Consider the following 14,297-nt stretch of genomic DNA (forward strand, 5'->3'; position numbering starts at 1 on the left):
TTTCAGAAAACAATATTACCGATTCGTTCTGTAAACTCCATTTGTTGTCCCCCCTCCTTTGAATTCCCTTTTCTCCCTTTATTCTAGTTGTAAAAATATAGGATTGGCCTTTGAGGTCATTTAATCAACTCTCCCCTGGAATATACAAGTCTTATTCTAGCATTTGTAGTAAATCATCATTTAGAATATAATTGGATGCAATATAGAACCTTACTACCTTTTAAGGCAGCCTGGACTGCTCCAGTTGCTGTATACTTTCTTATTGTTCATAATTTGCATTGAGAGCACCAGGAGATCTGAATTAAGTTAATGGTTGGCATAGAGTTAAAGAGAGAATTTATAATTTTAATATTTTGTTCATTCGTATTTCATGTAAAAAGGTAACAATTCAGTTACCTTTTAATACTTTGATAGTAATAGTATGGATAATTTAAAACAGTATGAATAGCCTCTAAACCTGTAACACTGGATTTTATAATGCTTTAGTCTGGTAGTATTTTTACTTTCCAACTTGCTCTTTAAGACACTATTAAAAATAATAGACCCTAGGAATATATGGCAAAGTGGTAGAGAGTTGATCTAGAGTTTTCAGCTTGGCATTGATATGTGTTAATCAGCAATATACATAATAGTCCTTCAGGTAAATAAGAGGAGATTTTAAGTAGTTCAGTTACTAGCAATTAATTTTTTAAGTGAGATGTGTTATTTTAAGGTAAAATTCAAATATTTTTCATTATATGTTATGGGTCTTGACTATAATGCTATTTATGATAATTTCTAAAGGCTTATTTTAAGTATACAAATTAACTATTCTAGCAATGTGATTTGATAGGTCATCAGCTCAAATAGAATTAGGAATACCAAGTCATTCTTTTCTTTCAGTTCTTGATTATGGTATTTACTCTTTCTCATCTACTTAATCTTATTTTCTGATCTTTAGTAAAGTATGAATGAGCCCTTGTTGATTTTATCTGGAGAGAGAACTTATCACATGTTATATGGAAATTCACTATGAGAGAAATAGAGGAATCTATTCTCTCTTTTTTTCTTTTTCCCTGGGTAATTATGTGGTGGGCTCTTCTTATACTATCCTTCCCTTCCAATAAAAAGAAAAGAGAACACTAGCTATCATGTAAGGATATAACAGTTTGTTATTATCAGGATTAAATCACTCGTTTTTATATTGGTAATTAATATGGAAATTGTAGTTCATATTAGATAATCCTTAATTTTTCTTGTTTATTGAAATTATACATGTTTATAAAGTGTAGTAACATAGATGTAAAAGGAATTATCTCATTTATTTTATGTCAGCCTGAATTACACTTATGTTGGTTGTTTAATTTTGATCATTATCAGCCAAAAAGACTTGATTTACAATTTGTTCTCTTTTTAAGATGGTTCCATGGGAAAATTTCCAAACAAGAAGCTTATAATTTACTAATGACAGGTATTCGTATATTCACTTGCTTTTTCTAATGTCTTTGTTTAAAAAGAATTTAAAAAAGCAAACTATTTATCATGTGTTTTGCCTTTAGCATTCATTTGATATTAATGCATATTTTAGGTTCTTGCCCAGCACAGAGAAACTGGTGTTTTTGGTTTTTGGTGTTTTAGTTGAAAATATACATGCAGTATGTAACATTCAGTTAAGATGTTTTCCTTCTGCCCTAGGCCCCCAAAAGAAGCACCAGATGAGGGTTTTGTTTGTTTCTGAAGTGTTCTAGTCTTCCTCAGCCCTAAACACACCCCCTATACACACCACTCCACACACACTCACAGGATCATGCAACATATTCCCCCCGTCCCCTATGTTAGGATATATTTTGGGAGATCATTTTATATCTGCATATATCAATTTTCATCCTTTTTAATGACCATGAACTTTTCATTCTATAAATACCATAATTTGCAATCAGCCTCTTATAGAGGAATATTACGTTGTGGGGTTGGTTTTTTGTTTGTTTGTTGTTTTTACTGTTCAGCTGCAGCAAATATTATTGCATTTATCTTTGTGCACTTATAGAATTATATAACTCAGCCTTATTTAAAATATATTAATTTTTAACATTTCCTACAACTGTGGATATAGAGATAAGCAAAGTAAAAATTGACTTGTATGGTAGGTTTACATTTAAAACAAAAACCGTCCTGTCGTCATCTTAATTAAACATTTAAGACTTAATTAACTATCAAGTATTTCTTCAGTAAACCATTTCATATTAGGATCTGAGACAAGTTCACATGTAATCTGTAATTTAGAAGTCTTTAGTTCTTTAAAAATACAACCAGAGTTCAATAGTGTGTATATATGGTGAATAAACTACTGATTTTTAAATATGTTAATTTGAGTTACTTTAAGCCATAAGGCATTGCATTTTAATGTAATTACTACTTTGCTCTTTTGAAAAATTTGAGGCAGTTTTAGAAGTATTTAATTTTATTGTGAGAATATAGGTTAAGTACGTTAAAAATAAAGAACATGATAATGCTACATGGTACTAAGTAATAGAGACTAAATGCTTAACCAAAGTGACATGCTATGAACTTTCAATGGGACCAAAATATTTATTTTAATGAATGTACTGAATTTTGAATATCAGTTTAAGTTTCACCAAATGCTTTCACTCACTCTTGTTGTAGGCATATAAAGTTGAAAGGACCTAAACTTATATTCCTTATGTTAGTTTTTATTTTCATTGAAGAATCTGGTGATTTTTCTCCCCTGAAAAGTATACATAAGGCACTTGCATACACAGTTTTGCAGTAATTCCTGTTGTTCATATTGAACATGAAATGACTTGATAGTAAGTGCTGGCTAGTTGAATGGAACTGTTAATAATTTACAGAAAAATTACATCTGATATTTTGACTGTTGTGCTTTTCTAAAATAATCAAGTTCTGATCTATATCATTAGGACTTAAACTGAGAAAAGGCAAATGCAGCTTAGTGTTGAGTCATTGCCAATTGAAGATATAGAAGAGATGTCTCTAAAATTAATATGAAAATATTTGACATATAATTTGCTTCTATCTGACTTCAGTACCATACCTATTGAATGAAATATAGTGTATGTGTATTTCTAAGGTATACAAATATTTCAGTTATTTTGAATCTACCTTTGTAAGCTTTTGTTAGTTTTATTACAGTTATTACTTAATCAGAAGCATTGATAAAGTACAGAGTATTCCTAAACAAAATTTGTTGTAACTTTTTAAGATTCTGATTTACTAAGTGGGTTTACAAACAGAATGTGGCAGTTTTAGTCAGTATTCCCTAACTGTGCTTAAATTATTTTTTCCTAGTTTGACAGTTATATAGACATTATTAACCAGAAGTCACTGCTGCAAACTTCTGCCTTGTATATTTATTTAATAAAGACAAGCGATTTATTGGGTAGTTTTGACTCATTAAACCAGAAAATTTTTTTGAAAAGTCTTGAAATTATCTTTATTATAAAGCAAGTTCCAGGTGAAGGTTGTCATATGTTTATGACTTTAAATGTACTTTTGTAATTATAATACTTAAAACTTTTTAAAATTTGTTAATTAGGGAATAAAGCTAATAGTTTAATTTTTACAGTTGGCCAAGTCTGCAGTTTTCTTGTGAGACCCTCAGATAACACTCCTGGTGACTATTCACTTTATTTTCGGACCAGTGAAAATATTCAGCGATTTAAAATATGTCCAACACCAAACAATCAGTTTATGATGGGAGGCCGATATTATAACAGGTAAGTTGTGAGAAATTTGTAGTTATCTTTTACTTTTGGCAAAAACAGTTGATAGCTCAGTAATACATGTATATCAGATTCAAATTTAAGGTTTCTGACTTTTTAAAATTAAAAAATTTAAAGTTATAAGGCCTTTAATAATTTAGTAGTAGTCATAGCTAAGAATTCTTTAGACAGTGTCCAACATGAATATAAATTAATAACTTGTTTTTTTCAAACACAATTTATATAATTTTTTTTATTATGCACAAGCCATATGCAGCAAATTTGCTAAATCCGTATATTATCTATAGGACAGCAAAACATCTAAGAAAGGAAAATACTTTCTTTTATCAGTGAGACATTTCAATATGAAAAATGTTCTTAAAGAGTAGCCTGAGTCTTACTACAAATGTAATTGCGTTGTTCTCAGATTGGTATTTCTTATTTGTAAGTATTGGTTCCTAGTTCTCATTTTTAAAATTCTAAGTAAACTCTTTGCTTGTCCCAAAACTCAGAATGGATTTTAATCACTTGATTAGGTAAAAAGTTAATAAACCATATAACAGAATGACACCTTTTTTATTTGTTTGGTTTTTAAACCATAGAAAGTCATCTTTCATTGTTTTTCTGACTACAAAGTTTTTCCCATACTGGATAATTCTAGAATAGCATTGTTTTCCTCTTTCGAGGTTTACATAAGCTGAAATGCACCATTCTCCATCTCATTTAGAATTCCTCTCCATTCCAGCTTGGCCTTTGAGTATATAGGGATTTAGTAAATAGTTTATCTAGAAAACATAACATAAAAAAACAAAACAAAACAAAAACAACTTCTAGTTGCCTGTGAGAAGTTCAGTGGACAATTACAAAGTATCAGATGAAAGATGTGAGTCTAGACACATGGATCCTTTTGCATGCCTTACATAGAAACCGCTAAGTACCTTCTACATTACAGCCTGATGTAGACATTCTCACTGAATAGCTAGTTGAAACTTGAGCTCTTAATGAAGGTAACTTAATTTTCCCCATTGCCCAGTTTTCTAGGGATTTGGAATATGTAAAACTATAAATTCAAAACACATACTCTTAACTGAATTGATAAATGTCCATCTTGAGACTTTTTTAAAAGGTAAAGTAATTTATATAGAGTTATTATAGGGGACGTTGAAACTTCCTTATGATACATATTCTGCAAAGATGAAAATTATTCCTACATGTGGAAGCAGTCTGTAAAACAGGGTGGGGAAAAAGTAGGTTTACAGTTGTTCGTGTGGAAGATAATACAATAATTAATACATAATAATATGAGGTTATAATCTGTGTTTTTAGTGTTCACAACTGTAAACTACTTTTTCCCCACCCGGTATACATTCCAATTATTCTGCCAGCAGGAAGAACTATGAAAAAAATCAAGTGATACATATCCAACTATCTATATTGTATTTCAATTATTGTAGCTGTAGGAAGAGTATGAAAAATCAAATGGTGGATTAAGAGACATGTTTCCTAGGGGTTCCCTAAAATACCCATTCTTCTGGTATACTAAAGGAATGTTTAAAATTCTAGGATTTAAATATTCAGGCTGATAAAATGGCCTACTGAAATAGAGAAACATTTTTTATATTAAAAAAAGTCATGTCATGCTAAAATTTGTGTTAAAATATATAATGTCATTTATTTTTAGTTTTGCTTATAGTATTTCCCAAATTTAAAGATACTTCATAGCACTTTTAATCATAGTCATCAATAACACTTTCCTGCTGCAGCAATAATCCTACATATAAGATTTGTTTCTGGTCTTTCTTTTTTAAAAAAAATTGCTCCTACTTTCACCTGCTATTTGTTTTATAACCTAAGGCCATATTATTATTATTATTATTATTATTATTATTATTAAAGCAGAATATGTAAATATTTTGGTGATGAAAAATTTTTAAAGTGTACGTGAACTCACCACTCCCTAGTAAATAAATGCCATTTCTCTATCAATTCTTCCTTTCAATATCAGAAATACTCTTACTAAAAATTTAAAAAGTGGACTTTTAGTTCTTGATAGTGACTCTTAAGTATGGTTATAGAAAATTGGAATGTCTTGCCTAGGTATTCTGATTGTAAACCAATATTGGGAACATTCTTGTTTTTCTAAAATAATGTGACTGTTATGATCATATATTCTATTAATGTATTCCAGTTATATGCTTTGAAAAAAACTTGCAAATATGAGATTTTTGCTAACAGCGTTTGCCTTTATTTTCAAGATTTACATTTTTTATGAGATGAATAATGTCAATATAAGTAATTTTTATTTTAACAGCATTGGGGACATCATAGATCACTATCGGAAAGAACAAATTGTTGAAGGTTATTATCTTAAGGAACCTGTACCAATGCAGGTCAGTGTTGTTTTCCTTTTTTGTAATAATTAACATTTTATTTCAAAATGAATTTTTGAGGGTATGTTTATGTACACAGTCATGCATTAAAATTGGATAAAATTTAAAACTGTGGATTATACAAATTCTTTTAGAAAGTAAGTTGTAAGAGAATCTCTTAGTTTTTATTTATGTTGGTTCTAGATAATTAGGAAGTCCTTGCTGGCTTTTTGAGAATAGAAGCAGTGGTGGGGGCAGAAGCCAAGTTGCACTGGGTCAAGGAGTGAGTTTGTTGGAGGCTAAAGTGGAGACAGCAAGGAGAAATCACAGCCAGGCTTATCTAGGTGAGCTTGGTAAGTAAAGAAACTATATAAAAAGTGATAGCTGGAAGAAAATGTAGGTCAAAGAGTATATGAACTTTTTATTTCTTTGCTTATTTGTCTATAGTTTTATGGTAAGAGAGTTTTGATAATGTCTGTATAACCTGAGTAAAGCAGCTATGAAAAGGAGAGAGGCAGTGGGTGGGTAAGAAGGCAGAGTGACTAAGATCCAGAACATAAGAGGGAAAATTGGCTTTGATCAAGAGGGCCTGTTGCATATTAGTAGCTGAATGCATAGGGAGATTAATTAGCCTCTGTTTCATTCTTATCATACTTTCTGAAGTTTGGTGGGAAAGGTAGTAGCAAAAACAGGATATAGTCATGTGCTCCTTAACGGTGGGGATGCAATCTGAGAAATGCACTGTTATGCAATACGGTCTTTGTGAGATCATCTGTTCGAGTGTGCTTACACAAACCTAGACGGCCTATACACACTTAGGCCATGTAGTATAGTCTGTTGCTCCTAGGCTACAAGCCTGTCCAGCATGTTACTATACAAACAGCACGAGATTAAATAATCACACGAGAAATGATGCGATCAAGAGATAAGGTAAACATGAGACATATGAGACTGCTGCTGGCGTAACAGCATGATGTGTTATAGTAAACTTTTTTTAGTAAGTAGAAAGTTTACATTCTAAAATAACATTAAAACTATAGTATAGTAAGTACATAAGTCAGTTAACAGTTTATTGTCACGTGTTGTGTACTGTACATAATTGTATGTGCTAATACTTGTATATGACTGACAGCGCGGCACATTTGTTTGCAACAGCATCATCACAGACTCGTGGCGGTATATTGCACTACCACATTCTGACAGCTACATCTATGACATCACTAAGTGATAGGAAATTTTTGGCTCCATTATAATCTTATGTGACTTTTGTCATATGAGCAGTTCACCATTGACCAAACTGTGTTTGTGTGTGTGGTGCTTGACTATAATAGCCCAGGGACCTAAAGAAAGATTGTGAGAGGTTTTGCATATCCAACTAAACTTGTAGTGATTTGTAGTGTCTAGTCTAATGTCTCCATTTCTCCTCTTCCTAACAAGTTAATTTTAGATAGTTATACCTAATACTCATTGCAGTTGCTGGGGTGAGGGGAGGAGGGAATCATTGTTCTGATGCTTAATATAAATTCAAGAATTACCATAATCTTGTCACATTTTAATAAAGGAGGTTTATAGTTGTATGGAAAATAATACAAATAATTAATAACACAGGAATAAACTGTTAAACTTACAACTGTAAACCTACTTTTTTCCTACCCTGTGTGTCTTGCTTTATTTCCTCATGCTTTTCAGTAGGATGTAAGGTCCACAAGAGCAAGGGTTTTGTGTTGTATTCCCAGTGCCTAGAATAGTACATGACGTTAGATATTCTATCGATACTCATTAAGAATGAATGTCTGCTCTTCAGCTGGAAGAACCTGCATCGCCCTCTCTCTGTGTTCTCACTAATGTCTCTTGACTCATTGTGTTTGTTGCTCTCTCCATGTCACACTCTTCCTCTCTGCTCACCTTACACTGCTGGTGTAAGATCCATCAAGTTTCACTTCCTCTTTGACACCTTCTCAATAACTGTTTAGCATTGATGGACCACTTTTTCTGGCAGACCTTGGCTGTTCACTGTTCTAATTAGTAACATAGGTTAAACTACTTTTTTTAACCATAGTGTTATACATGCTCCTGGAAACCACTGCTCGGGGTCTTTTTATTAGGGATTAGAGGTGCATTTATCTCCAAATGATAGATCCTGTGACCCATTCCCATGGCTATATCCTTAATTCTAATTTACATTGGTTGCTGAGTTAATGATTATTTTAATTTGTTTCATAAGTCCACAAAATATGTTGCTCTACGCATTGTAATTTTGCCCCATCATGAATTTATGCTTAGAATTTTCTAATTTAATTTTTAGTTAGAAAAGTTCTGTGATCATAATAGTGTGAGATCTAAGAAACTATTTTGTATTTAAGTTATAAGGTTGTTTTAAGAATTACTTCAAATATACTGTGTGCCCCACACTTGTTACTACTTCATATCTGAAAAATCCTCAAATTGTTGTTTTCACATGAGTGCCTAACAATGCATTGAATACTTCAGAAATAACTGATGCTGATTACAAAGCAATTTGATTATTACATAAAAACCATTACATGCTGTTTGAAGGTTATTAGTTTTGGCCTGGAGTAAAAGTTGATTACAGTAGAAGTTTGGGAATCATGATATTTACCAGTCCTTACCAGCATGATTGTAACTATTAGGAAAACAAAGACTAGTAATACCCTTTTACTAATGGGAACACCAGTTAGCTAGAAAATCAGCTCACTTCCACTGATGTGACCCTGCAAACCTCTAATCACAGGAAGGAGCTGGAGTAGAAAGAGCAAGAGTCCTAGCCAGATCGACCTACTTTGTGGAACTAACACTTTGTGCAACAGCCTTTTGGGACAAGGTACCCCACAATAAAAATAACAGTTTTTGAGCATTATATGTTTTAGGCACCGTTTCTTAAAAGTATTAATGAATGTATTTAATTTTTTAAAACAACTTGATGAGGCTGATACTGTAATTATGCCCTTTTTACATATAGGGAAACTGAGGCCTGAGAGGATAAGTAAATTACTTAAAGCATCAAGTTGTTACTGGACAGGGGCCTGGCCCTGAGTGGATCTGCCTAGGGCCAGCCAGTAGCATGTCAGTTCTTGACTTCATGTAGGAAAGATGTCACAGCACAGGTCCAGGCGACTGTGAGGTACATTTATTAGTGGGGACACTAAAACAAGGAAGGGCTTAGCATAGAAGATACAACAGGAGAGCCTTTGCTGGGCTGCCTTAGCTCCCTGGGAAGTCAGAGAAAAGGGGGCCTTGAGGACAGCTTCAGGGCATTAGCCTGGAAGAGGCTGCCAGCCACCCATTGCCTTAGAGTTTAGGAGAAGCACACCTGTGGGGAAAGAAGTGGGAGAAGAAAAAGGGAAACGGAATGACGAGGGCTCTTCCAAAGAGGGGGAGCACACAAGCTGGGTCCTTTGTCTTGAGGCTTTTCTCTCTCTAGTAACTGGGCAGCATGGGGTGCAGCTGCTTGCTGCCATGTACGAGCATAACACAAAGATTTGCGGGGAAGGAAAGGGATTTTTATTAACAGGGTTCCCAATTTTGGGGGGGCTGAGAACATTCCTGCTCTAAGCCAACCTCTCCCACAGAGCATGGAAATTCCCATGTTCCCGAAAAGACTGAAATTCAAACCCACACCCAGAAATTCCCCAGTATTGCTTATCTTATTGCTTACTTTGGAGCTTAAGAGCGCTATACAAACGGGTCTCCAGCCTCAGACGCTCTCTCTGGTGAGCACATGTGGGTTTAGCATCACCATCACCTCATGCAGTTCTCTCCTGGGTCCTGGGCTACGCTGCCAGATCAGTCCAGACAGTCATGCAGGGGAAGCCCCATCTGTGGGGCCCCAGCGCCCCTGGCCACCTGCGCCCCTGCGGCCAATGAACTTCCCTGGCTCATGCCTGTCTCCAGGTGAGAAAGTGGAGGAGTCCAGGACCCCTGTGGTGTGCTACACAGGGTGCAGTGTCCCAAGGGCTGGCTCCTGGTGAGGCACCCATCCCAGCATGGGACTCTACCTCTTCCAGCTGTCCTCCAGCTGAGAGAGGCCTAACCCCGAGTGGGCTCAGCATCTGCTGGTCCTTTGAATGCTCCTCAGCGGGGGGTGCATGGCTAGGAAGAGAGAAAGGCTTTTGCGCATGGTGTGTTTTAAAATCCTCTCCTAAAATACTGTGCACTGTGGGAGTGTCCAGCTTTACAACCAATGTGGGCCAGTATCAGCCATGCTAGTCACAGTTGTCTTGGCTCCCTTTCCAGTCACCCTTTTGTGGAAGTGGGTAGAAGTTTCCCGGCAGCACATAAGCACACAAGCTCTTGGCCCGGGGCAGGGCGTCTGGGCCCTGCTGTGGCTTGCTGACCTCCACCATACACATGTGTTTTGACCTTTTCGGCCATATGTAGCCTCAGTACAAGCTCCCTCTGGCTGGGTCACGAGCTGTTTACTGTTGCCTCCTTCAGTCTCCTCCTGCAGCTGCTGCTGGTCTAATCTGCCGCCCTGGCCTTTCTCCCTGCTCCCCAGTGATTTGGCCCAACCTACCCTGTTACAGTTTCCAAGCAGGAATCTTAGGGGAGGTCTTGAGAGGGTTTCAGTGAAATACCAGTTTTCCAGGTATTGTGGTCCCCGCTGATTGGTGAGTGGCAGGCGGAGGGTCATCAGTCATTACAGCTGGCCCTAGCATCGCCCTCCTAGTATTGCTGCTTTTGTGGGTCTGGAGCTGAAATACAATTGAGACCTAGATGTTATCTTTAGGGAGGTGACCTTTTGTATCTGGCTGTAAATTGCCCAGCCAGTTTGCTCAACTCTCTGTCTCAGTTTCCCTATTCCACTTACCAAAGAATTTTTCTAGGTTCTTACTGTCCCTGTCTCAGAGTCATTCTTGATTCTTCTCTTTTTCTCCTACACTCTATACCCAAACTCTCAGGAACATCATGCTGATTCTGTCTTCATAATATATCTAGAATATGATCATGACCAGAATTTGATTTTCTCTCTCTATTTCTACCTTTGCCCACTTAACACTGCACAACAGTCAGAGAAATACATTTAAAATGTGAGTCATATCATCTCAGTCCTCTTTTTAATACTTGCAGGTGTTTTACATTTCATTCACTGGAAAAGCCAAAGTACTCACAATGGCCTATAAGACCGTAGAGTGGCATCCCATAATACAATTTACTTGTTTATTATCTCTTTCCCTTATTAGAATATAAGTTCCTTGTGGATAAGGATCTTTGATTTGTTCACTAATGTATCTTGAGAACCAGAACAGTGCCTGGCACTCCACAAAGATTTATTGAATTAATTTATTAAATGTAGTTTTCCTAGCCATTAAGTGACAAAGGCATTTGCAGTTGAGGTCTCATTCAAGACACTGTATACCTTTCAGCACAAAAGCTTGCTTCAGTGGTGATCAGACTCTGACCAATCAGGTTATCTTCTTCCCTTGGAGAGGTGTATAAAACTTCCTTCTCTAGAACTGTGTAGAGTGGGCCAAGATGCCTTCCCAGCTACCATCTAGTGATTTACTAGAACTTGGAAAGTGAAGCTGAGTTCTTCACAGTATTTTCTAATATATTAGAATCCTTTAGGATATGTAACATATGTATATCAGCCCCAACCTTAATATAATTTATTAAAGATCTATATAAGTTTTCTTGAAATCAGATATTTAAATCAAAATGTTAATGTAGTAATATGTATTAAATAACAAACTGTAAATATGCCCTATTCTGCAGCTATGACTAAATATTATCACTATTGAAATAAACCATAAGTACAAATGTATATAAGTAGGAAAATGGTCATCACTATTGGTCACCTGGGCTCAATGTAACCTTTTAAATTTTTTATGTTCTAGATCACTTTACAAATAATATGTAGAAATAGGAATAAAAAGATAGTCCCAAAACAACTTTATTAGAAAATTTAATAAAAATTTAAATGTAGCAAACTCAAATTTTTGTTCCACCTGTTCTTGGTTATAAAGGCTTATGTACCTGAAAAGAGCAGTGTCTTATAAAGGCAAGCAACTGTTCATCCACTGTTAATGCATGGGCCTGGAGCATACTCATTTGTAAATACCAATTCCAGATTTCAGATATAGTTCTAATAAGTTCTTGCTTATAATTACTCTGGTTCTTCTCATACTTTCACTGTCAAAATGGACTAGTGCGTCCAGATTTTAAATATATCTCTCCTGGGTTCTAGTTCATGATTTTTTTCTTGTTCCTATACTTGCATCATCAATAGCGATACTTTTGAAAAATTTGATGGCTCATATTTTTGTTGTACAGTTTTCCTTGCTTCATAAGTTCAAAATATTTTTATGTTCAGGTTTATAAATATCAATTAGAATAATCAATATGGTGAATTTAAAAATTTTCTAATTATATGCCTCCTTCCAATAACCTTTAGATACAAATTACCTTTTGTCCACTTAAAATCATGTGAAGTAAGTCTTGGTGCATGAGTATAAAAATTTAAAGAATAGTCTCATCTCCTTTTAGCAAAACAGGATAATCTAAATTCTTGTCACAAAGTGTTGCATGATGATATCCTTCCTTTTGAATGACTAACAAATGGAAACACCTCCCCCAGCCCCCTCCCCAAAACTATATTGTTCACTCAGTAATTCTTTAGTTTTGAGAAAATTTATCAAAGATATTCTGAAGAATTATAGTCTTTTTGCTTATCAAAATAAATTTTATCATAACACTAGATGCCAGAGTGCTGCCATCTGTTTTTTGGCATTCATCTGCTGATTCTTTTAATAATTGTCAAACATATTCTTTTGTCAATACTTTCTCTTTATGTTATATGCAAAATTTTAAGAGTTCTTCATTTCAGCTTCAATGAAGACTAATAAAAAAACAAAAATAGTCTTTGTTCTTCTTTAAAAGATAATGCAATACTTAGCAACATAGTAAAAAAAAAAAAAAAGCAGCCAAAAGGTGATGCAATAGAGATGATTTATTTTACTATCACATCATCCTCTAGGCCAAGAATTGGCAAACTTGTTCTGTAAAGGACCAGATAATAAATATTTTAGGCTGTATGAGCCATTCAGTCTCTGTCTCAACTACTAAACCTTGTCTTTGTAGTGTGAAAACAGTGACAGGTGTTATGTAAAAGGAATGTTTATGGCTGTGTTCCAGTAAAATTCTATGTCCCAAAATGATCAGTGGGATGAATTTGGCACATGTACCATGGTTTGCCAACTCCTGCTCTTGAGCATACTTGGGAGTAGTTTTTGAGTGATGATGAAATTGTTCCTGGGGTGATGAAACAGCAGACTGTTTAAAGATATAGGAAAAATAAGATTCATGATTATCTTATGTCCTAGATTTATAAAAGGATCAAATGGACTCATGAAAATCTCTAGGGAAAACGTCATAAAATATTAATCCATACAAATGTAAGAACTGCTCCTAAATTAAATAAATAAATAAATAAATAAATAAATAAATAAATAAATAAATAAATAAATAAATAAATAAAATTGAGTCTAGTGTACCCTGATGGTACTATTGAAGACTGATTTATTTTGGAAGATGATTAGAAAAACATTCTTCTTATATTTTTCCTGATGTCATAATTCTTTTTTTGTCATTTAGGAATGGTGGGGAGGCAGGTTAGGAGTTAAGACATGCATTCCTGAAAGTTACAGTGTTATGTAAAGTCGTGTAATAAAACTACAAGGTAATGAGAAAAGTGTGGTTAGGGGCACAGCACCAAAAACTTCATCAGTGACACTTAAAGATAAGAACCTACTAAAAATATAGCATAATTTTTATACATGTTAAATGATTAAGAAATAAATAAACAATACGATAAATATGGCACTTTACCTTGAAAAAGATCAGATGTGGAAGTCATTATTGGAAGGGTTTTGAATATTGTGAAGTGGCACGAAGAAGATGATCTGAAATCAGTAACAGTAGATGTGGGTGGATGGGTCTGGCATATAAGACTTGGGGAACTGAGGGGGGTCTGAAGTGTGTTTTGTATATTCTCACGTATCTCAGTTCAACTGAGTGCAGTTTTTTGCATTCACTGAGTGTTTTTCTCAGACATATTTGTACAGAAGGAAACAAGACTTTGCTTTATGCTTAAATTGGTTCCTGTTAGTTAGTATGTTGGGACAAATTTATGTTTTCAAATCAATGTCATTTGCTGTAAAACACAACAAAAGCAAACTGTACAGTAGTCTCC

At 34.6% G+C, this 14,297-nt stretch overlaps 1 protein-coding gene across 1 annotated transcript in view; it reads left to right on the forward strand.

Moving 5' to 3' along the window:
- Positions 1-14,297, forward strand: part of RASA1 (RAS p21 protein activator 1) — a 108,704-nt gene that overhangs the window by 61,713 nt on the left and 32,694 nt on the right. Inside the window, exons 7-9 of the mRNA XM_090276455.1 lie at positions 1,398-1,450; positions 3,584-3,734; positions 6,031-6,109. Coding sequence (XP_090132581.1) covers positions 1,398-1,450; positions 3,584-3,734; positions 6,031-6,109 — 283 coding nt within the window. The remainder of the gene's footprint in view (positions 1-1,397; positions 1,451-3,583; positions 3,735-6,030; positions 6,110-14,297) is intronic.

Source organism: Furipterus horrens, unplaced genomic scaffold (assembly GCF_987537825.1).
Source record: "Furipterus horrens unplaced genomic scaffold, mFurHor1.1.pri manual_scaffold_5, whole genome shotgun sequence".
Lineage (NCBI taxonomy): Eukaryota > Metazoa > Chordata > Mammalia > Chiroptera > Furipteridae > Furipterus > Furipterus horrens.